The sequence below is a fragment of the Mesoplodon bidens genome (genome assembly GCF_964165515.1).
Source record: "Mesoplodon bidens genome assembly, chromosome: 1".
In the NCBI taxonomy this organism is placed as follows: domain Eukaryota; kingdom Metazoa; phylum Chordata; class Mammalia; order Artiodactyla; family Ziphiidae; genus Mesoplodon; species Mesoplodon bidens.
The window spans coordinates 31,731,580-31,759,301 of NC_138176.1; the positions used below are offsets into that span (position 1 = coordinate 31,731,580).

Sequence of the window (27,722 nt, forward strand, 5' to 3'; positions counted from 1 at the left end):
CAGTAAAATAAATCTGCCTTCTTGATGCAGAAATCATGAATGTTTTTATAATGCCAGGATTACAGCTTTTTATAACGGTGAAAAAATAGAAATGTCCATCAAAGGGTGATTATCCAAATAAACTGTGACTCAACCACACAATGAAATAGTATCAGCCACTAAAACTAATGCTATGAAAAAATAATTTAATAACATGAAAAAATGTACCTAGTATTAAGTGAAAAAGTAGATTGCAGAAAATACATTCAAAAGATCACATTTTTTAAAAGTGTATATATTTTAAAGGGAAACAGTGTCTATCAATTACATAGTCATAATACTATATATACAGAGAAGAAAGTTGCACCAGAAAGTTAAGGGTGCTTATCTCTGAGTGGTGAGATGATAGATCAGATAGAAACTGTGTGATAAGATAGAAAATAAATGCCCAACAGACAAAAGTTCCCAAGGAACATGTAAGAGCAAGCAGTCTTCCTGCTGGGGCCTCATACCATACTTCTTCTGCCAGATTGGGTGTAAATCTCACCCTATTCTGCAGGGTTGCCAGGTTCACTCCTGTGTCCAGGGGTGGTCTGAAGAGTTATACAAACCCACGCCCCCTTCTCCCTTTTCCAGCCACCTAATGATCCCCATGGTATCCAGAGAGAAGATCTCATCCTGAGTCTTCGAGCTGTGCTGGCTTCTACACCGCGATTTGCTGAGGTGGGTCTAGCCAAAGTTAGGATATATAGCCTCAACCCACAGAAGGGTCTGAAGAAAGAACAGTAAAAGCATGGGGGAAAAGAAAGTTCCAGTATAGATTTTAGGGTATGGCATCCTGCAAGTGTCTTCAGACCTTCGAAGTAAAAAACTTCACCATCTCTTCATTTAAAATAGTAAACCAATCCCTATTTGGTGCTATCTTTTGAAATTCTTTAGCTTTGCCAGCTAGCCCACTTTTCAGGTCACTGGGAGTCTGGCCATGGATTGAGAGGGAGGTTGGTTTACAGTCACAACTCTCGACTCAAGTGTAGCTCCTTGATGTAACACCTGCCCCTGGGAAGTGGTGGCAGTGAGGACATGGTTGGCCTTGGTGTGGCTGCAACACTACCCACATCTCACCCTTTAGTTCTTCCTTCTCTCCCACAGTTCCTGCTCCCCCTGCTGATTGAGAAAGTGGATTCCGAGATTCTGAGTGCCAAGCTGGATTCTCTGCAGACTCTGGTGAGTGATTGTTCTCTTTTGAGGATCCAGCTGTCTCTAGACAATTTAGGGGTGCTAAAGGATTATGAATTGATTCTTGGAGAGCCAGGGAATAGTTCATTGGCCTCAAGAGAGGGATACCCAGAACCTGGGCCTATATGTTGACCTAAAGCCCCCAGTTGCATTTTGTCTTGTTCTGTAGTAACTGAGTGGCAGCTGAGGAAAAGGCTGACCAGGGCTCCCTCTTCATGCTTGTTTTTCATCAGTCAGGACAAGCTTCTATTTTTCAGTGACCTGGGCAGGATGGTTATGAAATCCTGCTGGTTTTACTGCTGAGAGCCGGGGTCTTTCAGGTGCCATTATGCTGAGGGGCCTGCATATCCTAGGAAGTCTGAGTGTGTAGATAGCCATTACCTGTGCTTTCCTTGGCAGAATGCTTGCTGTGCTGTGTACGGACAGAAAGAACTAAAGGACTTCCTCCCCAGCCTTTGGGCTTCTATCCGCAGAGAGGTGAGTGTTACTTAGATGAACTCACTACCATTAACTCCTGGTTGTCAGGCACGAGGGGAAATAACACACCGTATCCTTTTCCCTCTGTTGCTGTGCTTGGTGATTCAGCAAGAGAGCAAGGGGCATACTTCTGGTTGAATGACAAGGGTAGGGTCAGCTGCTTGGTGGTGGCACATGATCAGTCTCGCACAGTGCCCAATTCCTGTCCTTCCGTGGTAAGGAGCATAGGTCATGCTGAGTAGAGGGGGAGAGGAAGAGACTTAGGAAAGGGGTTCCCAACAACCACTGCTCAAAGTCGGTATCCAGTTCCTCAAAAAGTATGTGTATCAATCCTAGTGGGACTGAGGACTTAGTGAGAATACACCAATTGAGAAGAAACTCATTTGGGGGGTTAATTTCCATTGCTGTGCCCCAAAGGTTCTCACCACCCCCTCCCCGCAAAGGAAGTAGGCAGTAGGTGGGTGGGGTCTCACCTGGTGCAGGCTCACCTCAGTAGCCATGGGATCCCTCCCTGACAGGTGTTCCAGACGGCAAGTGAGCGGGTAGAGGCCGAGGGCCTGGCGGCCCTTAACTCCCTGACTGCGTGTTTGTCTCGCTCTGTGCTGAGGGCTGACGCTGAGGACCTCCTTGACTCCTTCCTTAGCAACATTCTACAGGGTAATGGGGCCATGGCAGCTAGAAAGGGGAGTGAGCACAACAGAGAGAAATTCCTTAAGGCCAGGGACCTTTCATGAGTGGCCCCCATGTTCAGTGTTTGGGGTGCTGGAGCCCTGCTTTGATTTGAAAGCAGTTTAAGTGGTAGCAGCTGTCCCAGGGCTCAGCCTCCAGCTTCTGTGGCCTGCAGGGGAACCAGGCAACAGTCAGCCTACTCCCTAGGTCTGTGATGGGCTGCCTCTCTAGACTGCAGGCACCATCTGTGTGAACCAGACATGAAACTGGTGTGGCCTAGTGCCAAACTGTTGCAGGCGGCTGCAGGTGCGTCTGCCCGGGCCTGTGACCACATCACCAGCAACGTGCTGCCCCTACTGCTGGAACAGTTCCACAAGCACAGTCAGGTAAGGAAGCAGAATCTGTTGGGGAAATGATGGGACCCCTTGCCAGAATCGCTGTCTCACAGAGAGAGCGCTAAGCATTGCGCTTGGGCCTAGATATAGTGGATCTCGGGTTTTGCCCCCATTAGCTGCTGCTGGTTCCCTTGATCATTCTTTTCCTGACACTCTAATGTACAAGGATAATTCTCCCCAATTCTGCAGTAGCAGGACTGAAATCCTTTAAAAATAAAGTACTTTTTGGGCTTCCCTGGTGGCGCAGTGGTTGAGAGTCCGCCTGCCGATGCAGGGGACACGGGTTCGTGCCCCGGTCCGGGAAGATCCCACATGCTGCGGAGCGGCTGGGCCCATGAGCCATGGCCGCTGAGCCTGTGCGTCCGGAGCCTGTGCTCCACAACGGGAGGGGCCACGGCAGTGAGAGGCCCGCGTACCGCAAAAAAAAAAAAAAAAAAAAAAAAAAAAAAAAAAAAAATAAAGTACTTTTTGACTTGAATACCCCTTAAAACATTACAGAGCAACCAGCGGCGGACAATCCTTGAAATGATCCTGGGTTTCTTGAAGCTGCAACAGAAATGGAGCTATGAAGACAAGGGTGAGGCCATCTTCTAGATGTGGTATCCTGGGGGCTGCTGAGCACTATAGCCCTATAAAGGATGGCAGGCAAGGAGCGCTACAGAGAAGTAGTCTAGAACAGTGGACCTGTTGTTCTGAGGATGTAGCCCCAGAGAACACTTGTTGATTTCTTTCCTAGTGTACTTCCCAGATACCCAATGGATTAAATTCTTTAAATCTGCCCCGGGAATTCCGTGGCGGTCCAGTGCTTAAGACTCTGTGCTTCCACTGCAGGAGGCATGGGTTCGATCCCTGGTCAGGGAATTAAGATCCCACATGCCACGCAGCGCGGCCAAAAAAAAAAATTCTGTCCCAGGTTATCTTTGCGTCACTTCTGAATAGGGTTTCCCTCTAACCTGGACTCTGTCTCTTCCTAGATGAAAGGCCTCTGAGTGGCTTCAAGGACCAGCTGTGCTTACTGGTATTCATGGCCCTGACGGACCCCAGCACCCAGCTTCAGCTTGTTGGCATCCGTACACTCACAGTCTTGGGTGCCCAGCCAGGTACGCTTAAGGGAAAGAGAAAAGATAGGAGTATTGGTCCCTTTCTTGTGATTTTCTGTCTTAAGTGAAGAGCAATCTTAATTCCCTGGTTCTCACTACAACTCTGGATGATTTGGGACTTCTTATAGGACTTTAGGAAGGGTTGTGATGGCTGCAGGGGAAGAAAAATGAGGTTCGTGTTTCCTTCCTTCACAGATCTCCTGTCTTCTGGGGACTTGGAGCTGGCAGTGGGTCACCTATACAGACTGAGCTTCCTGGAGGAGGATTCCCAGAGTTGGTGAGAATATAAGGCAGTGAGATCGAGCAAGCTGGTCCAGGGCTCTGTGCTTCTGACCCTTGGCTTTCCGTAGGGGAGGTGGGCCCTGTGCTTGGCTCTGGCTGCTACCCGGTTGGAGGTGTGGGAATGCTCTCTTTTCTTGGGCATTAAGAAGCCCGGTCCAACTTAGTGGTGTAAGTACTGGAATCCTACTCTTCAGCAAGGTGGCCTCAGAAGCCCACACTCCTGAATCTGCCTAATGGCAGGCCTAGGCAAGAGAGCCATGGATCAAGGCTCAGCGAGTGCTCATTTGCCTTGTGCCTCAGCAGGGTGGCAGCACTGGAAGCATCAGGAACCCTGGCCACTCTCTACCCTGTGGCCTTCAGCAGCCACCTAGTGCCCAAGCTTGCTGGGGAGCTGTGTATAGGTATGTGTCTCTGATCTTCCGTGGCTTACCCCTTCCCAGGGAGGCTTGGGGGCCTTCCTGCTTGCCATCACACAGTGAAACCTTGTCTCCTGGGTTGCTTTCAGAGGAGTCAGATTTGGCTAGAGGGGATGGGCCCACCAAATGCTCCCGGCATCGGCGCTGTCTGCAGGCCTTGTCAGCTATATCCACACATGCCAGTATTGTCAAGGAGACCCTGCCTCTTCTGCTGCAGCATCTCCGCCAGATGAACAAAGGTAACTACCAGGAACAGTCATCAAGGAACTGGGCTGAAGGGGAACCATAGTCAGGTTTGGAGTTGATGCCTCTAAAGCAGTGGTTCCAGTGGTGGCTATAGTAAGAGTCACATGGGAACTTTTAAAAAGTGCTGAATGCGTGGGTTTTCATCCAACTGATTCAGCCTCTGAGGAGGGACGAGACGTGGGCAACAGTTATTAAGAATGCCCACAGAGTCCATTGAAAAGCACCACTGGGGACTTCCCTGGTGGAGCAGTAGTTAAGAATCGCCTGCCAATGCAGGGGACATGGGTTCGAGCCCTGGTCCAGGAAGATCCCACATGCTGCCGAGCAACTAAGGCCGTGCACCACAACTACTGAGCCTGCACTCTAGAGCCTATGAGCCACAACTGCTGAGCCCACACGCCACAACTACTGAAGCCCACACACCTAGAGCCTGTGCTCCACAACAAGAGAAGCCACTGCAACGAGAAGCCCATGCACCGCAACAAAGAGTAGCCCCCGCTCGCCGCAACTAGAGTAAGCCTGCGTGCAGCAACGAAGGCCTAACGCAGCCAAAAATAAAAACATAAAATAAAAGTTTTAAGAAAAGAAAAGCACCACTGTAAGGCCATGCTACTCAAAATAGGTTTCATCAACCAGCAGCACGGGTATTATCTGGGAGTTTATTAGAAATGCAGAATCTCGGGCTTCCCTGGTGGCGCAGTGGTTGAGAGTCTGCCTGCTAATGCAGGGGACACGGGTTCGAGCCCTGGTCTGGGAAGATCCCACATGCCGCGGAGCAACTGGGCCCGTGAGCCACAACTACTGAGCCTGCCCATCTGGAGCCTGTGCTCCGCAGCAAGAGAGGCCGCGACAGTGAGAGGCCCACGCACCACGATGAAGAGTGGCCCCCGCTCGCTGCAACTAGAGAAAGCCCTCGCACAGAAATGAAGACCCAACCCAACCTAAATAAATAAATAAATAGAAATGCAGAATCTCAAGCGCCACTGATCAGAATCTGCATTTTAACTGGATCTCCAAGTAACCTGTACGTACCCTGGAGTTTGAGAAGCACTGCTCCTCGTAAGTGACAGCAGCTATTGCTATTGTGAACCTGTGCATGCACACCATGGAACCTCACTCATTCCCTAAGTGCCCCACTCTGCACTGCCCGGCCCTTTGTGGATGATCCAGCACCTGATGTAAAGTAGAAAGAACACTGGACTCAGAGCGTGGCCTGGGTTTGATTCCTGACTTTTTCACTGTTACCCTGGAAAAAGCACTCGTAATTTATTGAGCCTCCACATCCTCCTCTGTAAAATGAGGGAAATGGTATTTCTGGGAGAGTTGTTAACGAAAACTAAATGAGAATGTACAGCTGACCCTTGAACAAAACAAGTCTGAACAGCACAGGTCCACGTATACAGATTTTTTTCAGTAGTAAATACTGTAGTACGACATGCTTGTGGTTGGTTGAGTCCACAGATGCAGAACTGCAGATATGGAGGAACTGTGTAAATAGGGACCATTATAACTTGCACATGGATTTTCGACTGTACAGGAGGGTTGGCGCCCCACACCCCCGCCTTGTTCAACGATCAGCTGTGTATGAATGCTTCTGTTGCAGAGCTGGCTGGGCAGGTCTCAGCTCCTGGATAAAATGACTTGGCTCTTTATAAGACACTCTTGGTCTCTTTAGTTACTCGTCTTCGATTATTCTTCCCATATTCTGTATGTGACAGACCTGGAAGTGCTTTTTTTTTTTTTTTTTTTTTTTTGCGATACGCGGGCCTCTCACTGCTGTGGCCTCTCCCCTTGCGGAGCACAGGCTCAGTGGCCATGGCTCACGGGCCCAGCCGCTCCGCGGCATGTGGGATCTTCCCGGACCGGGGCACGAACCCGTGTCCCCTGCATCGGCAGGCGGACTCTCAACCACTGCGCCACCAGGGAAGCCCTGGAAGTGCTTTTAAGAAAACCTTACAGAGAACTTTCTCACCACACAGGGAATACGGTTGCAGGAACAAGTGAAGTTATTGCTGTCTGTCAGAGTCTCCAGCAGGTGGCAGAAAAATGCCAGCAAGACCCTGAGAGCTGCTGGTATTTCCATCAGACAGCTATACCTTGCCTGCTTGCCTTGGCTGTGCAGGCTTCCATGCCAGGTAACTTCCTCCACCTCACCCCTCCCTCCTCCCGACTCAGCCTTCCACTAGTGTTGAACAGCACTGCCCCCTCTCGGGATATTACTGGTATTGCATTTTGTACCAGCAGAGGCTTCTTTTGAATCCTGTGTCCACATAATGAGATTTCACTTCAAGCAGAGGGTGCCAAGCTGACCTTCGGCAGGAACCAAAATCTACTAGTGTTAGCAACACTCAAAAGGATGCACACTGTTTCCCCCTTTAGTTGCTGTGTAATTAGATTAGTTAGAATTAGGCTCTGGAGTCAAGCAGACCTGGTTGGGTTTCATGGTCAACTCTACCACTTGCCAACTTAGATGAAGATAGCCTTTCTAAGCTTCTGCTTCCTCGCTGTATGGGGTTGATAGAGAGTAATATCTATACCACAGGGTAGTTGGTAAGGATTAAATAAGTTAATGTGCAGTGCTTGGCAACAGTAATGTATGTATGTGTGGTAGCTGCTGTATAAAAGGACCCATGAAGATAAATCCATGTTACCTTTAAGTTTTTGAAAAGACTAACCTTTCTGATGTTAAGAATGTTCATATTAGCTAGCCTTATTTTCCACTGTTGCCCAGTCACAGGACTGCACAAAGCTCTCGGGAGCTCCCTGTGGCCTGCATTACACACTCCTACTTCTGGTGCCTTGCTGCTTCTCAGGGCTACAGCACTACTAGAGGACAGTTTAAAAACTGCTCCTCGTGTAGCTAGAGTCAAGGCCCAGAGTCACGATGATGACAGGACCCAATCGTCTGAGCCACAGTCATGGCCTGTGATTGTGTGTGTGTGTTTTGATTTTGCAGAGAAGGAGCACTCAGTTCTGAAAAAAGTGCTATTGCAGGATGAGGTCTTGGCTGCCATGGTGTCTGTCATTGGCACTGCCACCACCCACTTGAGCCCTGAGTGAGTATAATCATGGATGTGACTTGATCCCAGGGAGGACAGAGTTCTTGGGAAGAAGCAGCAAATAACTTCCTTTTGAGCTGTCCTTTTACCCAGATTGAAACATGGAGGCAGCTTTTGTTTTGTTAAGTCTTGCTGGCAAAGTAAGAAGGGGCCTTTTAGCATCATGGACTGGGGGCCACAGACTAATGGTTCTTAGCTGCAGATGTGCATGAGAGTCACCTGTGGAGCACTTCTGAAATACACATTGAGTTCTCTCGCTAGATCGTAAGGTCCAGGAGAACAGGGATTTGGTCTGTCTTGTTCACTGCTGTAGCACCAAGGCCTAGAACAGGAATGGTTCCTGGCATATAATATGTGCTGAATAGATTAGTATTTGTTGAAGGTGTGAATGATCGTGCTCTGGCCCACGGACTCAGTGACTACCAGGAACCCCAGGGCTGCTGTAGAGCCCTGGCTCCTCGGTGACACCTAGTGCTCTCCCCCCAGCTTGGCTGCCCAGAGTGTCGCCCACATTGTGCCCCTCTTCTTGGATGGCAACATCTCCTTCCTGCCTGAAAACAGCTTCCCTGGCAGATTCCAACCATTCCAGGTAAGGGTCTGATGGATCAGATGGGGGAGAATCTTGGGACTTCTGTCCTTCAGATTTTTAGGGCTAACCTGGGATGGGTATCCTCAGGGCAGACAAGCCTCTTGCTAGCAAGACAGGCTTGACAGGGCTCTTCTTCCTCTGTAGGATGGCTCCTCAGGGCAGAGGCGGCTGGTCGCACTGCTTATGGCCTTTGTCTGCTCCCTGCCTCGAAATGTAAGTGAGCACAGCATTTGGGGAGTACCCTAGTTTAACCCTGACCAGAGGAGGTGGATCCTGGGTGACTTCTGGGCTGAAATTGGTCACAAGCTAAGCTGATTTTCTGCTTTTCCCACGGGAGAATGTATTTCCCATCCACCCTGGCCCCTCTCTCCTGGGTGTCTCTTAGAGTTCAGGTGTTCTCTGGGTCCATGACATGGCCAGGTTCTCTCTAGGTGGACATCCCTCAGCTGAGCCAACTCATGCGGGAACTTCTAGAGCTGAGCTGCTGCCGCAGCTGCCCCTTCTCCTCCACTGCTGCTGCCAAGTGCTTTGCAGGACTTCTGAACAAGCATCCTGCAGGTACTGGAGTGAGGCTGTGGGTTGGGAGCCTCCCTGGATCAACTTCTGATGAAATCTTGACGTTTAGCTCTCATGCTCTTCTTAAAGGAAGTTAGCTAATATATCAATAATAGGGCTTTCCAAGGGACAGCCCGTGGGACAAGAGTCAAGACCAGAGTTGGGCAGAGCTTTGTAGGACATAAGATAAGGGCTTCAAGCAGAGTGCTCCATCTAGTTCTGTCATCCTGGTCCCTACAAAGAGCTATGAGGGGTAATTCTTTCTTAGAAGTAGACAACTCTTTTTCAAATGCCAGCACCCCTACATTATGAGAATACCGGGCTCTCGTGCTGGTGTCCTAGAGCTGAGTGGGCCAAATCCACAACCAAAACAATATTGTTTTTTTCTAATGGCTTCTACATTTAAATGATTTACACCTTTGTTGGTAAAATGGACGTGTGTAGCGTCTGCATCAGCATTTCCTCCCTCCTTTTTAGGGCAACAGCTGGATGAATTCCTACAGCTGGCTGTGGACAAAGTGGAGGCTGGGCTGAGCTCTGGGCCCTATCGTAGTCAGGCCTTCACACTGCTTCTCTGGGTAAGGAGTCGGAATGGATTCCAGTTAGACAGAGCAGCTGGTCTGGTTAAATAGAATTTCACCATTTAACCCTGAAGCGCATGCATGCTTCTCAGGGTTTGAGTGTCATGCCCTGGCTGTTCTTTCTCTCTGATAACAGGTCACAAAGGCCCTAGTGCTTAGATATCATCCTCTCAGCTCCTGCCTTACAGACCGGGTGAGTCCTTGCTGAAGACAGCAGAACCTAGGACTTAAACAGGAACTTCCCTGTCGATCCTCTTCTTCCCAAAAATGACTACTGTCCTCCTGTTGGGTATTTAAGATTCTTCCCCGCTGATGTACCTCAAACGCTCTCTTTTCTCCAGCTCATGGGCCTCCTGAGTGATCCAGAACTAGGCCCAGCAGCAGCTGATGGCTTCTCTCTGCTCATGTCTGACTGCACTGATGTGCTGACTCGTGCTGGCCATGCTGAAGTGCGGATCATGTTTCGCCAGCGGTTCTTCACGGATAACGTCCCAGCTTTGGTCCGGGGTTTCCACGCTGCTCCTCGAGGTGAGGAGAGTCTAAAGGAAAGCCCTCAAATATATAGACCTCTCCACTGGTCAGGCCACAGTCTCTCAAATAATTTAGGACCTGAGTGCTTCTTTAGAGCTGTAGTGTGACCTCTACCTGAAGGGCTGAACATCTAGATTCTTGACCCACTCTTTTCCTTTGATTGGCATATCTCGGCTATTCTGAGCTTGAGGGGCTTTAAAAAAAAAAAAAAAAAAAACTTTTTGTAGGCTAATGTCCCAGCTTCACCAGAGATTAGAATTGAATTCTTAAGCTCTATGTCTGAGCCCAGTTTTTCCCCTAAGCTTTTCCATTTTTTACAGATGTGAAGCCAAATTACCTGAAGGGTCTGTCTCATGTACTTAACAGGCTGCCAAAGCCTGTGCTCTTGCCAGAGCTGCCCACGGTAAGCCTTGCGGTCACAGCCTCTAAGCAGGGACCAAGCCATTGTCCCCCAGCTGGGGCTAGAAAGGGGAGGAGAAGCAGGCTCATCAAAGATATGGTCATCCCACCTTTCCTGTGGCCCCTTAGCTGCTTTCCTTGCTGCTGGAGGCCCTGTCCTGCCCAGACTCTGTGGTACAGCTCTCCACCCTCAGCTGCCTTCAGCCTCTTCTACTGGAAGCACCCCAAGTCATGAGTCTTCACGTTGACACCCTCGTCACCAAGTTCCTAAACCTCAGCTCCAGCCCTTCCATGGTGCGTTGAGCCTGAACAACTCTTTGGCCTGTACATCTCCCATCCATGGGTCCCCCCTCACCTCCTTACGGTTGTGTTCCAGGCTGTCCGGATCGCTGCACTGCAGTGTATGCACGCTGTTACTCACCTGCCCACCCCCGTGGTGAGTACCGCAGATGTCCCTCTCTGGCTTGGAAGCTTCTTAGAAGAGCCAGAGGTACCTTTCTGCCTTAGTCAAGAGGGACTGGCCACCCTGCTGTGTGACTGAGATATGCACTGTAGGGTACAGATAGGCAAGGATTTCCTGACTACCCTAAAATACAGTGGCCAGCCTGCCACATAGCATTCTCTGGAGTCACTAAAGAAGAATAGGAAGAGTATTAGTTGTAGAGTCAGAGCAGCTTTTTTGGTTGTCTTGGTTGAACAAGGCTAAGATTAGCTCCTCTAACTCCACAGCTGCTGCCGTACAAACCACAGGTGATCCGGGCCTTAGCCAAACCCCTGGATGACAAGAAGAGACTGGTGCGTAAGGAAGCAGTGTCAGCCAGGGGAGAATGGTGAGTTTTTAGCTCGTGGGGAGGAGAGAGGGCACTGAAATGAGCCTCACCATAATGCTGTCAACATTCTTTCTGCCTACAGGTTTCTGCTGGGGAGCCCTGGCAGCTGAGCCCTCCATCCTGGCCTACACTGTTCTGACAGACAGTCTAACCTGAAATTACTAACTATCGAGCCATCTTGCCCAAAGCAGGGAGATGACTGGCTTCTGACTGCCTTTCCCACAGACACCGCACAAATGCTGGGCCTCTGTCGCATGGCTGTACAAGAAACATAGGAATCCTGACTTCTGATGGATTTGTGAAGTAACTGAGTGTGAGACTACTTGTGTTTGAAGAATGATCTTGGTCTTGGGGCTCTTCCATTTATATGTCAGAAAAAGTGAGATATGCTGCTGAGGGTGAATACAGATGAGCGTGGCCCTGAGGACCAGGGATGGTGGCGTGTGTGTACCTGCTGGAGAATAAAGATTCTTTTGGTAATGGGGCCGTCAGTTATTTCCCTCTCTCCACTTATGCCTCAGCAGTACGTAACCAGAAGCAACACTGCATAAGCTAGAGGAACAGCAGTGATAGGAATTGGCCAGGAATTCTTCAGGACATCCAACCCCCTCCAAGTGGGGCAGAGGTGGCAGGACCATAACACCCACTCACTAGGCCTTGACCCTGACTTTCCCCTTCCCCGCCCCACAAGAAAGGCAAAGAGTGAAAAACTACATATCTTTAAAAAATCAAATACCTTTATTTTTGCTCCCTTCAGCACATGAGAAGTGGCAGTGACCTCAGCAGTAGGCCTGGTATCTTTGCCCTGTTGAGAAGCCAGGATCTCAGCTCTACCATTCAGGTGTTTTCTCAGACGGCAAGTGGAAGAGGTGGTAGCCAACCCCAGTGCTGTAAGCTGGAGGAGGTCGGGGTCAGTACCCGGTAAGGTTGCTAGCTGCCTGATCTCCAGTCTGGGGCTGGAACTTCTGTTTGCCTGAGTAAAGGGACATCAGTCCTAGGATTTTTCCACATCATGCCTTGCTTCTGCCATGGCCGGGAGACTGGTCCTTGAGCTGTCCCTGCATGGTACCGTAAGGCAGGCCCACTGGCTCTTTTTGCTCAAGGATTCCAAGAAGCTGTCGTTGGAGGCCCTTGAGGCAATGGAGGAAGCAGGGTGGTGCTCAAGTTGTGGCTGACACACTCCAGCTCACACTGCCATCACAGAGGCTGAGTGAGCAGTCACCCAGGGCGGGGGATCCCAGCTCATTCCGTTCCCATGGGGCAGGTGACTGGAAGGTAGCAACACCCGAGTCAGCCAGTGCCTATAAGAGAAGACAGAAATACTTGTGAGATCTAAGATTTCCTAGTCTACCTTCCTGAGCCTCATTCCTCAGCAAAGATATATCAAGGAAGTCTGAAGCTACCCTGGCATTCATCACAAAAGCAATAAAAGTTCCAATTTTGTCCAATAAATGTGCCCTCTGGCATCTTGAAGGCCTTTAGAGGTTTTGAACTACTTCTAAGGGGCCACTGTAAGCACAGTGACAGGCAGGAATAATAGGATGGGAAAAGGAAGAGGGCAGGTGCTTACAGTCACCTACTTATTACTGCCTCAGTAGTTGCAACTTGAAGAATGATTCACCTTTGTCTCTTGGGCTGAGGGAGCTAGCTTCATTTCTTGTCTTAGGGACCTCTGTCACAAATAGATGACTTCAATCCCACAAATTATGTGCTTGAAATCCAGACACTGCCATACAAATGAAAGGTGACTGGTGGCCAGCATACCCTAACTAGAGGTCCCTTCTCGAGAACAGCTTTCTAAGGATTCTGTCGTAGTCACCTGCTACCGTACCAATATGGGGCCACTAGCCACACATGCCTATTTAAATTGGTGAAGATGAAATTAAATTTAAAATTCAATTCACTGGTACATTAGCCACATTTCAAGCGCTCAAAAGCCGTATGTGACTAATGGCTAGACAGCAGAGGTATAGAATATTTTTCTCATCACAGGAAGTTCAATGAACGGTGCTGGTCTAAATATTTTACTTTACCTTCCTGTGTCCACACCCAGGAATACCTTCCAGTTGTCCAAGCAGCCATAGTTGTAATGATTCCTAAAAACCTAGAGCAAAGAAAAACGTGTTTCTACGAACCCTTTTCCTTAAACCAATTTTGAGCCTAAACTGGCCAGGCAAGTTCTGGCTTTCATGATGCCTGCCTTAGTTGGCCCTGACCATGGCCTCTGTTTATAGGAAGGCAGGTTCAGTTACCTACCCATCCCCCCGCCCCAGTCCCAGCCCCACTCACTCTGCCCTTGGCCTGCAGCCGACGTCGCTCCTTCTTGTTGATGTGCCGTTCGATACTAGTCTCACCTCGACTGATGAGAACAGCGTGCCAGACAGTTAGGGCACCCAGGGCGAGTGCCACGGAACTGAGGAAAGGGGCAAAGATTGTGGGGTAGTGTGGAGGGAGTGAGAGGCCAAGCGTAGGTCTGAAATTGAGCTGAGCAACAGCGACTGCCTAGGGACTTAGGTCTAAGTCTGCCTTAACTCCCAGCGTACGTGTCCTAGACGAACTTTTACTTCACTGCATCCATGAAAAAGCACCAATGTGGGCTAAGAATAAATGATGTGGAAAGCAAGATGGGGAAATAAGTCTATTACTAATGAAAATGTTATATATTTCCTAAAATACCCATGCTTGGCAGACAGCAGAGGTAGTAAAAGCACTAACGATTAGAATAAAATGGCACAACATTCAGATTCCAGCTCTACCATTCCTAGCTGTGTATCATGGAACAAATCACCTCACCCCTCAGATCTGCAATTTTCCTCATCTATGAAATGCACCTACCCTTTAAGTAGGAGTTTAACTTCCCTTGGCACATACCAAATACTCAATGCCAAATCTTTAATGTTCCCTGCCCCCAAATGCTGAAGAAAATTAAGCCCTACTCTTTGCCAACCTAAGTGAGAATAAGAACAGCAGCAGTTTACACAGGGGTGGGTTCCTGCCTGGGTGTGGGCACCGAAAAAGGTTTTTCTGAAGCTGCCCCTCAAACTGTCAAAAATGAGAGTTAAGGGCCTCCCTGGTGGCGCAGTGGTTGAGAGTCCGCCTGCCGATGCAGGGGATACGGGTTCGTGCCCCGGTCTGGGAGGATCCCATATGCCGCGGAGCGGCTGGGCCCGTGAGCCATGGCCGCTGAGCCTGCGCATCCGGAGCCTGTGCTCCGCAACGGGAGAGGCCACAGCAGTGAGAGGCCCGCATACCGCAAAAAAAAAAAAAAAAAAAATGAGAGTTAAGATACCTGCACAGGAACCAGAGGTAGACAAGACTCTTGTGAGTCACTCTTTGTCGGAAGGAGAAGGTGGGTGGTGGGGTCTGGTGATAAGTCTAGAAAAAGAAAACAGCGAAGTCTGGATCATTTGCTCCACTGGTCTCCACCAGAGCCCAACACCTGCAGGCAGGGAAGTGATCCAAGCCCATGATGAGAAAATAGGGGGTTAAGCCACAGAGGAGTCAGGGCAGCAGCCAGATGGGTGGACCAAGCTGGCGGCATCATCGTGGACAAACACGGGGCAGAGCAGGTCTGGACAGGATGGTGAAGCACAGGAGGGACCAACCCTGGGCCTTGAGCTCTGACAACACAAATGGGGCTCCAGGGGAAGCCACTCCACTCCCCAGCTAGAACTGTGTGGCTGTAATCCCCAAGAGGGGGCGAGACCCATACCCAGAATGGACTAACTGGAGGGGGAGAACTGTGAGCCCCACTAAGGGCCGAAAGGGCAGCAGAGACACGATCACAAGCCCAAGATCTGCTCAGAATAAGGAGTCCTAAAAGGCCAGGGGAGAAGGGACGATCCTGCTGCGGACGCAGACAGACCAGGAACAAAGGCTGGTCAGACTGGCCCAGCCCGACCTCTGTCCCCTGGAACCCCATTACACAGACTAACATAGACTCCTTGCTGCTCAGGCCATCACCAAGGCAGAGCCCTTGCTCAGCCCAAAGAAGGTGATAATGGAATAGCCAAAAACTGTCACGTACCAGGGACCCCCCAGCTTGCCCCTAGGCCACTTAGTCTGCCCACGGCCGACAGTGCCCAGAAACACCCCGATCCAGTCTCGACTGGCCCCTTACCCCAGCCTCTACAACTCGACTAAACAGGTGGGCCCCAGTTGCCTCAGCAACTCTATACCCCTGGCCTGAGCAGCAGGAGGCAGTGGGGTGGGGACAGCCCACCTGGTTGGCAACCGCCTGCAGTTTGTTCTTGTCGAGCTGTTTCATTTTCTAAGGGGATGGAAAACAGTGCTGGTTATACTCCCAGGCCTCTAGGACGGGGGGGGGGGGGGGTGCTACCAGCCCCTCTCCTTAGGGATGGATTCCACACCCCAAAGCGCTCTCTATTGAGCTGCCCTGCTCCTAACTACAGGCTCACCTCGATGGCAGCATAAGCCTCCCGGAAAAGGTCCCAACTTCCGTAGCTGCAGTAGACACAGCCCAGAGTCATGAAAAAGCAGAAAGAGAAGAAGTACCGATGGTTATAGTGGCCTACACAGTTGTTTAGCCAGGCTGATGGAGGAAGGATTAAGGACAAGACCAAACACACAACTTGAGGGGGTGTCCAGGTTTCTCTGGTTCATCCTGGTTCCTGACAACATCATCCAAGCCCAAGGCTTCCTGTCACCAAAGGCAGGAAAATATGGGACTTCCTTGAAGTTGAGCTGAAAGTGTTAAAGCTTTTCAAAGCCCTCACAAGTCCCATCAGGAGATCATGAAAACTGAAATCCTTCAGTAAAATGAGTCTGCCAAGACTTCAACCTAACGGGTTAACCAGACATCTGTGCGGGACAGCAGCAAGGGACCAGTGGTTCTATCTGGACACCTACTGGACAACCCACTGAACCAAACATCTCTTTCCATCCAATACATGTTAGCACGACAGTCTACAAAAGAAAGAGCTGTTAGGGATGGGAGCCTTGCTCCAAGAAGATCCATCCCAGAGAGCATGTAAGCCTCCCGCTTTTCCCAGGAGATGTCAGCCCCGAAAACTGCTCTTCTACAAACTTCTCATGAGCCCAGTGTTCTCTGCAGGGTGATGCTAGAAGCCTTGGGTCTGTGGCCCTTAAACCTCCGCAGTGCTCTGGAGCTAAAGAAGGAGGCCTCAGGCAGAAGAGATAATAAAAGGATACGGCAGTGATGATCCATCTTCAGCACACACCTGTGAGGGAGGGACACAGGCTCTGTTACGGTGGCCAAGGATCTTGAGATGTCAGTGCCAATCCTTTCCTATAAGGACCAGCATCCTGCTGAGGTGGAAAGGGCACAGACTTTGAGGAAAGCCAGGCCTTGCTTCAAACCCTGCTTCACTGGCTACATGACACTGGACAAGCTAACTCGGGATCTCTTGCCTACCCTGGCCCATCTCTCTGAATCTCACTTTCCACAAGTGGTGAAAATGCGGAACTTGGCAGGACCATCCTGAGGACCAGGTGTCCCGATATAGAGGGCACACTCCCTGGCACATGACGGGTGCCTCATAAATGTCCTGTCAAATTCCAGGTCTAGGTTCTGCCCTAGAGCTACAGCAAAAGGGCCACAGCTGGGGTTCCCAGAGACCCACCTATTGCAGATGCTGCAGTGGTGTGTTCGGGCTGGCTTGGGGTTAATGCACTTCTTACAGATGGAGACCGTTGTGATATCATTCCTGCCCTGTGCAGAGGGAGAAAAGCACCATGACAACTGTGGCAGCACCGGTTTCAGACCTCCAAAATACCAAGGCACTCTCCCTCCACACTCCTGGGACTGGCTCCAATAGCCTGCAGTTCTCTCCCTCCCCCATGCCCCTGAGGGGGGACCCACCGGGGGTGGGTATCCAGGTGGAGTGGTGATAGCCTGGTAGTAATGGAAGACGATGAGGATCAGATTCCAGTGACTATAGAAGAAATGCCAGCAGAGTCGTGGCACTGAGTAGGTCTGAAGGATGAGGGGCAGGACACACAGGTAGGCGATGGCCACAATGGAGCTGGTCAGCACGATCACCAGGACCACGAACACCTGCCGACACCAAGGGGGTCAAGAAGACGCAGTGAGAGAGCTCGCCAACACCCAGGGTACACTCGGGAGTTTCCCCAGGGTAGGAGGCCAGTGTGGGTCCAAACCCAGTGTAGGTCCATCAGACACATGTCCCTCTGCTACCCCCAAACATCCCTTTTCCTGTCCCCAGGCATCACTCACCACCCCACACCAGCGGATCACGTTGTCCACCAGCCAGTAGATAGGCTCAAAGGCAGCATCCACAGCGGTGTCACTGCCCGCAAAGGAGTTGTAGAGCAGGGAGCGCAGGCAGACCTTGCCGTAGCGCCAGCGCTGAACCAGGCCGCGGAGCAGAGGTGGGCAGCGGCGCCTGTAGCCCAGGAGCAGAAGCAGGCGCAGGCAGAGGCGGGCAGGGCCCAGCAGCAGGCTCCGCTGGCCCCGCATGGTTCCTAGGAGAGCACACAACTGTGAGGGGCCAGCCTGGGTCCTGTCCCTCCCTGCCCCACCAGTGGGGAGCTTGGAGGCAAAGACCTAAGACCGAGGCCCGCTGGGCCAGTCAGTAGGTGTGGGAAGTAGGGAGGTGACTCGAAGCCAAAGCAAGGTCTCTGGAGTTGTCTGTGTAGACAGACCACTGGGTGGAGCCCGACCAACGTGCACAAAGCCATCCATGTGCCTCTGAGGGCCTGGCCACCGTAGCAGAGGTGTCCCAGTGTCTCCTGCCTGCCCTGGCCCATTGGCCTACCTCCTAACAATTGTCTTCACCAGGAACAGCCAGTGGGGGAATGAGTTCACAGCATGTGGATCCTGCACCTAGATCTTCCCTGGTGCTACCTGAGTCTTGGCAAAAGATACTCATCCTTCCTGCTGACGTTACAGACCTGGTGGCATGAGAGTCCCTGTCTCCTGTCAGGACAGCTCAGCTACCCCTTGCGTGACATAAGATGCTTTGTCTCCAATTCTAGTCCCAGCCCCACCCCAAGCTTACTGAAGCCAAGACAATTTCTGGTGTTCAGAGCAGAACACCACCACAGGCCAGGAGACACGGGCAGTGGGAGGAGGGCTGGTGGCTCCTGAAGACCACAGGGCCTGCCCTCTGAGTGGTGAGTCTCCCCTGCCCTGTTCTAGTTAGACACTCAAGAGCTTTCTCTGCGGCTGCTGCCATTGGCCCCAAGCTTCCCAACCAACCTTCCCAGCTCTTTAGCCCTGTGCATGGCTCCTCTGCAAGTGCCTTCACCTCCCCCATGTGGTTTTTACCTCATCTAATAGCCACAGGAGGTCAGCTGCCCAGGCAATGCCCAGAACAGAAGACACAGATTCCTTCTATGACAGTCTCATCAATTCTGCAGATGAAAGGCTTTACCAGAAAGGAAATTATCTGATTTTCTCCTATGGCTACTTTGCCCTCAGCAACTCCACTGACTTATTTAACAGGCAGCTCAAAACCCAGCAGAAACTGGAGGAGGCTGCTCCGCTGTAGGGGTGGTTTCATTTCAGTAACTGGAGCAAGGTACTCTCCTTGCACCCTGGCTCATCCCCACAAGAGGCCTTTCAAAGAAGACTTAATTACCTCCTTCCACAAGCCCTCTAAGACCTAAGGCAAAAAGAAATCCAGCAGACAAGGCCAGCAAAGAGAAGACAGACAATTCAGTAGGGACCTACTCTCTGTACCAGGATAAAGTAAGTGGCCATTCCCATCACCTCCGAGGGTCTAAGAGTATTAAGGGGCAGTGTAGAAAAAAGAAAAAGGAAAAGCTCAAACTTCTTCCTACCTCCTTTGAGTTGGACTCCTATTGTGTGGAATCATGATTTGGCTTGAAGCATGAATTTTTGAATAGTATACAGCTAAAATCTAACGTAAGAGTGGGACAAAACATTTTACCCCATAGCAAATCCAGGTAATTTAGGTCATCCGCACATTGTTCATTCCCTTTCTATGGCTAATGGAGAGTTTCCTATTTACTAAAATACTTTTTATAACAATAGCTTGCAAATGAGATGCATTCTTCATCCGTAATAAACATGAATTATATGCCATCTCTCCTGTCTACAAAAAAAAATCTTCCTTCTCTGATTCTCCACTTTTCAGCTTGTTCTCAACCACTTCCAGAATTACTGAGCTCTACAGGAAATGCCTGCCTCAAGGACTAGACTTACCAACTCTCATCTGCCCCATAACTCGACTACTTAGGGTTCAATTCTGCCCTTAAGCAGCTCTGTGACCTTGGGCAAATCACCAAACCCTGTTGGGACTCAATTTTCTTGGGTTCCCATTCAGTGAGAGGGTAGGATTAAATATACTAAGGTCCCTTCCTGCTCTCCCCCTTTATGATTCTATATATACACTTGGTAAGATGTTTAAACGAAATGTTTATAAAGTGCTTAGCGCAATACCTGGATCATGGAAGTGCTCAATAAATACTTGTTGAATGAATGAACTGGAGGGATGCTGAAGTGGAAAGGCTGGTCAGATGTCTATCTGTCCTACAAATAACAGCAAGGACACTCCTGCCAACATGATAACACTAAGTAAGTGTCCGCTGAGAAATGAAAACCATCGTTAGAATCATAGCACTTAAGAGCTAGAAGTCATTTTTAAAAACTAGTCCAACCAGAAATCAACCCAAACATGTAAGCCAAAAGCTTGTAGGTGCAGAGCTAACGATCAGATTTGTGTAAAAGAAACCTGAAGCCAAGCCCGCCACACCCCTTATCTTAGCTAGTGGGGTTTGGGGGGTATGGGAATGCCACGGAAGAGACATGTAGTCCATGGGGCCACAACTGAACATTTCATCTCAGGAAATTGAGGTAAAGCAGAGCTCAGAAAATTGTGTGTGGTAGGGCGAGGGGTGGTGATGGAAGTGAACAGGGCAGGAAATAGAGCACGCACAGTTTCGCCATCACCCCCAGCACAAGCTCTGAGCACTCTGATCCCTCGGTGGTAGCCACTTAGTGACATCTGCCACCAGATCAGAGGGGACTGCAGGCCACAGCACCCCCCTCTTCCCAAGGGTCTAAGTCACCATCTCTTTCCCAAGGGAAAACTGTATATGAGGGACATAGGGGTGGGGGTGGGAGTACACACACAGATTCCAAAGCCACCAGAAGGCAGGGGAAACTGAGAAGAAGGTCGACAAATCTCATTTGGACAAAGGCTGTTCTCAGGATGTTTACAGCCTCAAGCAGCAGATGTCAATCATCAGTAAGAGCAGCATTTTATTCATGTGCAGACTTCCCTTCCAGACTAACATGCTCCGCTTGACAGGATCCGACAGCAAGATCAGAAAGCTGCAGTTACAGAAACCGGGGAAAGGTTTTATTTCTCAAAAAGGCTGGCGTGGCCAAAGTATGATGGGCAGGAAGTAAAATAACTTGGGTACCGGTTTGGTCTCTGGAGACACTGTACAAGTCAAATCCTATCTCTGGGGCTGAGTTTCCAAATCTGTGAAATGGGCGAGCTGGGTGGGCTGACCTTCCAGTTCCGCGCCTTAAGGCTGCCCGGAGGGTGCACTCCGCCCGGTTCTAGGGCAAGGCCGTGCAGAGCGGGAACTCACAAGGCCCCAGAACAGGGCCCAACCCTAGAAAAAGGGAAAGGACCGGGCAGCAAAGGCCGCGGCTTCGCTCTTACCTGCCACCGGCCGACTCCCCAGTCAGCCAAATCGAACCCTGCAGCCTCCGCCGCCGATCACTGCCACCCCCTCCAGCTCGGCGCCCCGGCCCGACCTGGCTCAATCCAACCAACCATGGCCCACGGCCCACTGCTTCAGCCTCCAGACCCTGACCCGCCGCCCGCCCATCCTTATCCGCAAGCGCAAGCGCAAGCGCAAGCGCATGCGGGCCGGAGCTCCGCCCCCGGGCTCGTCCCGGGGTAACCTGGGAAATGGAGTTTACATCTCAAGGAGGTGCTCCCTGTGATCACGTGATAAAGCTCACCAATTGGCACGTTTCTTACTGCGGAACTGCACCTGGATGTTGGCCAATGAGAGATCGGCTTCATTTTCCTCCGGACTTAGGACAGGGGCAGTCATGGCGCCACCCGTGAGGTACTGCATCCCCGGTAAGTCAGCGGTGCCCAGAGCGAATCCTGGGCAGGGACGGAGGCAGGAAGGCCCGACGACCAAAGCTTCAGCGGACCGGTGGCTGATGCAACGTTTTTTCTGCAGGCGAACGTCTGTGTAACTTGGAAGAGGGCAGCCCGGGCAGCGGCACCTACACCCGGCATGGCTACATCTTTTCGTCGCTTGCTGGCTGCCTGATAAAGAGCAGCGAGAACGGCGCGGTAAAGGGGGCGGCTTCCCCTCTTCTCCGTCTCTACCTTTCTCTTAGGCTGCCTTTGATTTCGAAGTTCTTAGGCAGGGGACTTGCGGGCGCGTCTTCAGTGCCTCGTTCAGTAGAAGAAGTTGGTCTCTTTAAGTTTTAACAGCTCTGGTCCCCGCTGCCGGGCACTTCGCCATAACAGAACAGTTTTGTTGGTCCGGCTTGGTTGTGTTGCTGACACTCGGGGAAGCAAGTGGGGGAAGAGTGGAGGCGAGCTTAGCCCTGCAGTGAGCTGAATCCTGTCCGAACGTCGCCTACCTCTCCGGCTTTATCTCGCTCCGCTACCCGAGCCTCACTCTCTGCTGTCTAGTACTGCTGGCTTCTTTCAGTGTCGCCAGTGCGCCACAGAGCCTTTGGACACACGCCGACTGGAACACGCTCCTCTCTTCCTTAGCCTATTCAATTCCTACCTACCCTTCAGATAGCCTCACTAGTATCACTTTCTCAGAGAGGCTGTCCTAGACACCACTAGTCGAAAAAAGCTTTGTTTGTTTTGTTGAACACTCACAAAGAGCTGTATTCTTCCCTTTCTAAGCACTTAGCTCAGCATGTAATTAAACACTCAGTTATATCAATAAGTTCCCCATTAGACCCTTCTCCCGTAGACTCCATGAAAGCAGGCCTCACTCCCATAACCTCCGAGCCTAGCACAAGATAAATGCTCAGTAGATGTTTGTTGAATGCATGAGTAATATTATTCTCCCTGGTTCCAGAGGCTGATCCACGATTAGCTCAGGATCCGATAAGCAGTTTGTTTTTTGTTTTGTTTTGTTTTGTTTTGTTTTGTTTTGCGGTACGCGGGCCTCTCACTGTTGTGGCCTCTCCCGTCGCGGAGCACAGGCTCCGGACGCGCAGGCTCAGCGGCCATGGCTCACGGGCCCAGCCACTCCGCGGCATGTGGGATCTTCCCGGACCAGAGCACGAACCCGTGTCCCCTTCATCGGCAGGCGGACTCCCAAGCACTGCGCCACCAGGGAAGCCCAGATAAGCAGTTTTTGAAGGAGCAGCTTAAAGACAGGGAGCGTAGTAGAAAGAGGATTCAGAGTTAGAACACTTCAGTATTGACTAAACCTTGATTCTGCTTTAGATAAGAAACTTAAACCCTCTGGTTTTAGGTTCTTCCTCATCTATAAAATGAGAGACTTTTTATTTGATAAATTTGGGAATTTCCTTAGGATTTGAAAGTTTGTTCATTTCATAGCTATACATATAGCTAGCTATGGAGCATTTTCATGTGCCAGGCACAGTGCTGACCTCTAGGGATGTCGTAATGAGCCAAATACACATGGTCCCTTCTCAGGGGGCACAAACACAAACTGTAAGCAAATATATGCTCAAATGAATGTATGCTTACAAATGTGATTCCTGCTCTGAAAGAATATTACGGGGTACCATGAGAACATGTAATAGGCAAACCCACCCTAGTCAGAAGTGACATTTAACCTGAATCTTTATCCTGAATATTTATATTTATCCTGAATAAAGGAAAACTAAGAGTTGAGTGGGTGAGCATAAAGAACAGGTTGAATAGAGATCCTGAGATGGGAAGAAATTTAGTGAATTCATGAAACTGAAAAAAGGCCAGGAAAGCTGAGGCATAGTGAACAAGGGAGAGATTAATAAAAATGAGGCTCAAAAATATCTTGCCTACTTCAATAGCCAGTACCATGCTCAAGAGGAAACTCTGTTAAGTATTCCCTTAAAATAGAAGTAAACAAGTATGGCCACTATTATATAACATTGATTTGGAAATTCTAGCCTGTCCAATAAAATGACAAACAGAAAGAAAGGTATAACTTTGGAGGAAAGAGTCACATTATCCATGATTACAGGCAATATAGTTGTATGCCAGAAAACTCTAAGAAAATCACCAGAAAGCTTAGAACTCATCTGAAATGGTTAGATTATGTCTTCTAGCAGCTTTCTTCCTGTGGACCCTTAGCCATCCTATAGCCTAAAATTTCTAAGGCTTTCTGCTCTGGGCTGCAAATGAAGCTGTGGTCCACCTGCCCTTGTGACCTCAACTGTGGCCCAAGGCATTCCTATATTATTGTCAAGCCACAGACACTTTTACCCAAGACTTAGTGAGGATATTCATGTTTTATTCTCTTTGTAGCTTCCTGTCATATCTGTGATGAGAGAAACAGAGTCCCAATTACTGCCAGATGTGGGAGCTATTGTAACCTGTAAGGTAAGTTGGTCCTAACCTCCCTGCTTAGGATACTGTCCAATGCTGAAATAATGATCATTGTAGAGCTGCACTGTTCAATATGGTAACCAGTAGCCACATATGGCCATTTAAATTGAAATAAATTAAAATTAAACAAAATTTAAAATTTATTTTCTCAGTTCCACTAGGTACATTTCAAGTGCTCAATAGCCACAGGTGGTTGGTGGCTGCCATATTGGTCAACACAGAATATTTCTATCATCACAGTTTTACTGGACTATGCTGGTCTAGAGATTTCTAGGATAATGATCAATGAGGTCAAGTTCACGCTTGCATAGTTCTTTCACAGAGCTGATTCCCTGAGTTTGTAATTTTTTACTTTTGTCTGAGAGACGGGGCACCACAGGGTGATAAGGAAGCCCTTTTTTTTTTTTTTAATATTTATTTATTTGGTTGTACCGGGTCTTAGTTGCAGTAGGTGGGCTCCTTAGTTGCAGCATGTGGACTCCTTAGTTGCAGCTCGAGGACTCCTTTAGTTGTGGCTCACCAACTCCTTAGTTGTGGCAGGCGGGCTCTTTAGTTGCAGCATGCGGGCTTCTTAGTTGTGGCATGCAAACTCTTAGTTGCGGCATGCATGTGGGATCTAGTTCCCCAACCAGGGATTGAATGCGGGCCTCCTGCACTGGGAGCACAGAGTCTCAACCACTGCACCACCAGGGAAGTCCCAGAAGGCCCATTTTTGAACATCTGAAGCAAAACTCTTGCTGCAGAGAAACAGAAGATTTGATAAAGTCTTTGAGGGGAAGTACAGATTAATGCAGTACTGGTCAGTAAGTATAATATATCAGTACTCCCTGCCCATCCCCACTCTCTGCCAGTTAAATTAACTTGCAGCTCTTAGTTTTTCTCTATAAATTTCTCCAGCAGAAAATCTATGTGGGGATTCCCTGGCGATCCAGTGGTTCAGACTCTGAGCTTTCACTGCTGAGGGCGTGGGTTCAATCCCTGGTCAGGTAGCTAAGATCCCGCAAGCTGCGAAGCGTGGCCAAATTTAAAAAAAAACAGAAAGGGAGAGAGAATGTATGTGTTATTTTGAAAATAACTGGAGAGGCAGTGATCTAAATATTATGCAGCAGCTGAAATGGAGACTTAAATTCTCTTCACACTACAGGGCTCATAGTAAGATCTGTTAAAGGTCTAGCTAGATTTGCTGTACACTATAAATACCCTTGAGTGTTTATGTTAGACTTGTACATTTTTCAAAATCTATTCCATATTATTTGATTTCCACAGTAACTATTAAGTGGCCAGAGTGGCTCTTATTCCACTTTACGAGTATGACTTATACAGGGATAAGTAGGAGTTAACTTGTCTTAAATTCTATACTTAGTAGGGTTGCTTGGACCAAAATCCTAGTTTATTCCTGCCTCCTTCAGCTGCCAACGACTAACACTCACTCTAATGCTGCTCTTTTCTCTATTGCACAGGTCTCTAGCATCAATTCACGCTTTGCCAAAGTACACATCCTATATGTGGGGTCCACGCCACTTAAGAACTCTTTTCGAGGAACTATCCGGTAAGAAGTATTTTTGTCTTCATATTTGCCTCAGCACCTGGAATGAGATTAGGATAGAATGGGAGCCTGGATTTTTTAGGAACAATTACATTCTCTATTCCTGCCCATTTCTCTCTTCTTTTGTGCTTTGATTCTCCCCAGGTAGTAGCCAAAGAAAACGTTAAAACATGTGAGTTAGGACAAAAGGAAAATATTAATGAGATAGGGCTTTAAATAAAACAAAAAGAGTTGAGCTAAGCTGGAGATTAGCATTGTAGGGATGATTCATATCAAACAAAATAGAAAGCATTTTAGGAAGTACCTTTCTTTCTTGAAGTTAATATCAGTTAAACCCAAGGACTGTAAAACAATAAAAAGGGTAGTGGGTGAAATGGTAAATTTTTTTCCTATGGGTTCTTGAGAAGGGACAAACAATTCTCGTGAGCTAGATAATTTAACGTCTGAGGCTCTTTCCACCCTCAGGATTCTGTGTTCTGTGGTGCTTCTGTTCAAGCTCTCCTAAGGCAGTGAAGTTCCTTATCCTTCCCTGCTAAATCTGATCCACTTTTCTCTAGTGGGAGGTATTGATACTGCTGCTCTGTGTGATCCAAGAATGGGAAATGTGGTTTTCTCCTCCAGGAGAGGACTAGGGATACATCTTCACCCTGCTCCTCTGGGTGGCAGCTGGGTCCCCGTTAGGACTTGTTCTCTCTGCTGTTGTAGCTCTTTGTCTGCCAGGAGTCTGCAGGATAATTCTTTCTCACAGATAATTAACCTTTCTGTTAATTCTTTTTTCTTTATAGCAAGGAAGACGTCCGAGCTACTGAAAAAGACAAGGTTGTTGGTTGGTTCTTTTTTTTTTCATGGCTTTAGGAATCTCAATCCTTTTAAATTATTCCAGTGAATTTGAAAGGTCTGTGGAAATGTGGAGTCCAAGGAATTTTGAGGTGTTCCCTTCTGGAAGGTGTGGAATTCACTTCACTGTACCTTTCCTCTTCATATCATTTTTGTTCACTTTGTTGACCAGAGAGGGGCTAGTTTACCCTTTGCCTTGGAAGCCACGTATTTATTCATTGCTGTTTCCTCAGACTTACTCTGGAGCCTTTCAGAGCAACTATAGTACTTTTGTCCAAGTCAGATTCCTGATTAGGTTACTGAGTTCAAAATCTTTCATTTATGTGATGATGCCACAGAAACAATAAAAGTTGATTGACTTGAGTAGTGATGACTTCTACCCTCTGAGATTAGAAGTAGACTGGTTCTGCCAGGGGTGTTAATAGTGTCCTGTAGACCTGATTCGGAGCTTTCACTTAACACTCCTGTTCTTTCTTTACAGGTTGAAATTTATAAGAGTTTCCGCCCAGGGGACATTGTCTTGGCCAAAGTGGTATCCTTTATTCCCCTCAGACTTGTGGTCCTTTGTCAAAAGAAGAAATGGAAGTGGAGAAACCATTCAAGTGGCTATGGGAGGGATGGCTTATAGCTCTGTTTTCCTTTACCAATGTGATGTGACTAGATCTCCCTAGGTGACGCGCAGTCCAACTACCTCCTAACCACTGCCGAAAATGAGCTGGGAGTGGTGGTGGCCCACAGTGAATCGGGTGAGTTTGTCCATGCTTCCACATGCTTACCTTTACCTGGGAGCTAGGGTTTGGGATTAGTCCATTGTTTTCCGTCATTTCCCGTGTTTTTTAATTATCTAAAAAGCAATGCTAGTGTAGATACTTACTACTGAGATTAGAATGATTCTCCTTATATAATCTAAGGAAAAGAGGCACTCACTCCATACATCAGTGGGATAAACAAGGTTTTTTTCTGTATGAGGTGAGGTTCACTAGGCAGCTTGGTGACACTTCAGTTCATACCCAGCTGAAAAGAGAAGGGTCTCAAGCAAATATTTGGGGTCCCATCTCCAACTCCACCTTTTCCCTTCCAGGTGTCCAGATGGTTCCCATCAGCTGGTGTGAGATGCAGTGCCCTAAGACCCACACTAAAGAATTCCGGAAAGTGGCCCGAGTACAGCCTGAATTCTTACAGACCTAAGAAGCCACACTTTACCCCATGCATGGGAGTAAGCTCTTTCCAAGGGTACATGTGTGAAAGTGACATCAGGATGCCGTTGTCTTCATTCAGGCACCTGGGGCTGGCCAGCAGCCACCTCTAGAAAAATCTTACTCTGTAGGCAGAACATTTTTCCTGTGAATCATTCAGTGGATTTCATTCTCTTGAGTGATAAATTTCTCTTATGGAGGCACCAGCAAACCAATGTATGATGGTGGAAATAGCCTGCTCTTTCTGACAGTCTTATAAATATGTATTTTTT

The 27,722-nt window shown here is 49.0% G+C and overlaps 3 protein-coding genes across 8 annotated transcripts in view; 2 read left to right on the forward strand and 1 right to left on the reverse strand.

Annotated features, from left to right (window-relative positions):
* MMS19 (MMS19 homolog, cytosolic iron-sulfur assembly component) overlaps positions 1-11,824 on the forward strand; it is a 33,586-nt gene extending 21,762 nt beyond the window's left edge. The window contains exons 9-31 of one of the 2 annotated variants that reach the window (XM_081228775.1): positions 616-702; positions 1,129-1,203; positions 1,615-1,692; positions 2,211-2,349; positions 2,593-2,747; positions 3,255-3,333; positions 3,731-3,856; positions 4,052-4,133; positions 4,439-4,539; positions 4,644-4,793; positions 6,780-6,935; positions 7,757-7,856; positions 8,346-8,448; positions 8,593-8,661; positions 8,880-9,006; positions 9,481-9,581; positions 9,721-9,777; positions 9,926-10,112; positions 10,436-10,518; positions 10,644-10,808; positions 10,891-10,950; positions 11,244-11,344; positions 11,427-11,824. In XM_081228775.1, the coding sequence (XP_081084901.1) occupies positions 616-702; positions 1,129-1,203; positions 1,615-1,692; positions 2,211-2,349; positions 2,593-2,747; positions 3,255-3,333; positions 3,731-3,856; positions 4,052-4,133; positions 4,439-4,539; positions 4,644-4,793; positions 6,780-6,935; positions 7,757-7,856; positions 8,346-8,448; positions 8,593-8,661; positions 8,880-9,006; positions 9,481-9,581; positions 9,721-9,777; positions 9,926-10,112; positions 10,436-10,518; positions 10,644-10,808; positions 10,891-10,950; positions 11,244-11,344; positions 11,427-11,454 (2,409 nt within the window). In that variant the 3' untranslated portion in view covers positions 11,455-11,824. The remainder of the gene's footprint in view (positions 1-615; positions 703-1,128; positions 1,204-1,614; positions 1,693-2,210; positions 2,350-2,592; positions 2,748-3,254; positions 3,334-3,730; positions 3,857-4,051; positions 4,134-4,438; positions 4,540-4,643; positions 4,794-6,779; positions 6,936-7,756; positions 7,857-8,345; positions 8,449-8,592; positions 8,662-8,879; positions 9,007-9,480; positions 9,582-9,720; positions 9,778-9,925; positions 10,113-10,435; positions 10,519-10,643; positions 10,809-10,890; positions 10,951-11,243; positions 11,345-11,426) is intronic. The other variant, XM_081228776.1, reaches the window with a different exon arrangement.
* Positions 11,825-12,063: 239 nt separating this feature from the next.
* On the reverse strand, positions 12,064-21,157 carry ZDHHC16 (zDHHC palmitoyltransferase 16). Of its 3 annotated transcripts, XM_081242985.1 has the most exons (12): positions 20,986-21,157; positions 19,752-19,865; positions 17,562-17,809; positions 17,187-17,381; positions 16,948-17,036; positions 16,517-16,545; positions 15,763-15,896; positions 15,567-15,614; positions 14,634-14,719; positions 13,634-13,757; positions 13,378-13,448; positions 12,064-12,645 (listed from the first exon to the last, which is right to left on the reverse strand). In XM_081242985.1, exons 3-12 carry the CDS (start codon positions 17,802-17,804, stop codon positions 12,531-12,533), a joined length of 1,134 nt encoding a protein of 377 aa, XP_081099111.1. In that variant the 5' UTR covers positions 17,805-17,809; positions 19,752-19,865; positions 20,986-21,157; the 3' UTR covers positions 12,064-12,530. The 3 variants fall into 3 exon arrangements, with proteins under 3 accessions (XP_081099111.1, XP_081099110.1, XP_081099112.1); XM_081242984.1 differs by lacking the exon at positions 19,752-19,865; XM_081242986.1 differs by lacking the exons at positions 15,567-15,614; positions 19,752-19,865.
* A 186-nt stretch (positions 21,158-21,343) lies between these two features.
* On the forward strand, positions 21,344-27,574 carry EXOSC1 (exosome component 1). 3 transcript variants are annotated; one of them, XM_081243043.1, is made up of 8 exons: positions 21,345-21,414; positions 21,521-21,636; positions 23,791-23,865; positions 25,332-25,420; positions 26,203-26,236; positions 26,736-26,786; positions 26,916-27,000; positions 27,336-27,574. In XM_081243043.1, the coding sequence occupies exons 1-8, from the start codon at positions 21,384-21,386 to the stop codon at positions 27,440-27,442; spliced, it is 588 nt and encodes a 195-aa protein (XP_081099169.1). In that variant the 5' UTR covers positions 21,345-21,383; the 3' UTR covers positions 27,443-27,574. The 3 variants fall into 3 exon arrangements, with proteins under 3 accessions (XP_081099170.1, XP_081099169.1, XP_081099171.1); XM_081243044.1 differs by lacking the exon at positions 21,521-21,636 and having other exon boundaries at positions 21,344-21,414; XM_081243045.1 differs by lacking the exons at positions 21,345-21,414; positions 21,521-21,636 and having other exon boundaries at positions 26,203-26,243.
* Positions 27,575-27,722: the final 148 nt, after the last annotated feature.

Excerpts from the sequence above, each read along its gene's own strand:
- ZDHHC16 (XM_081242984.1), bottom strand. The coding sequence starts at position 17,804 with ATGCGGGGCCAGCGGAGCCTGCTGCTGGGCCCTGCCCGCCTCTGCCTG. Across the intron at positions 16,546-16,947 it reads CACTGCAGCATCTGCAATAG|GTGTGTGCTGAAGATGGATC; the intron begins GTGGGTCTCTGG and ends CCTCCCTCACAG. Across the intron at positions 14,720-15,566 it reads TGCAGGCGGTTGCCAACCAG|ACTTATCACCAGACCCCACC; the intron begins GTGGGCTGTCCC and ends TTCTTTTTCTAG.
- EXOSC1 (XM_081243043.1), top strand. The coding sequence starts at position 21,384 with ATGGCGCCACCCGTGAGGTACTGCATCCCCG. Across the intron at positions 21,415-21,520 it reads CGTGAGGTACTGCATCCCCG|GCGAACGTCTGTGTAACTTG; the intron begins GTAAGTCAGCGG and ends TTTTTTCTGCAG. Across the intron at positions 26,237-26,735 it reads GAGCTACTGAAAAAGACAAG|GTTGAAATTTATAAGAGTTT; the intron begins GTTGTTGGTTGG and ends CTTTCTTTACAG.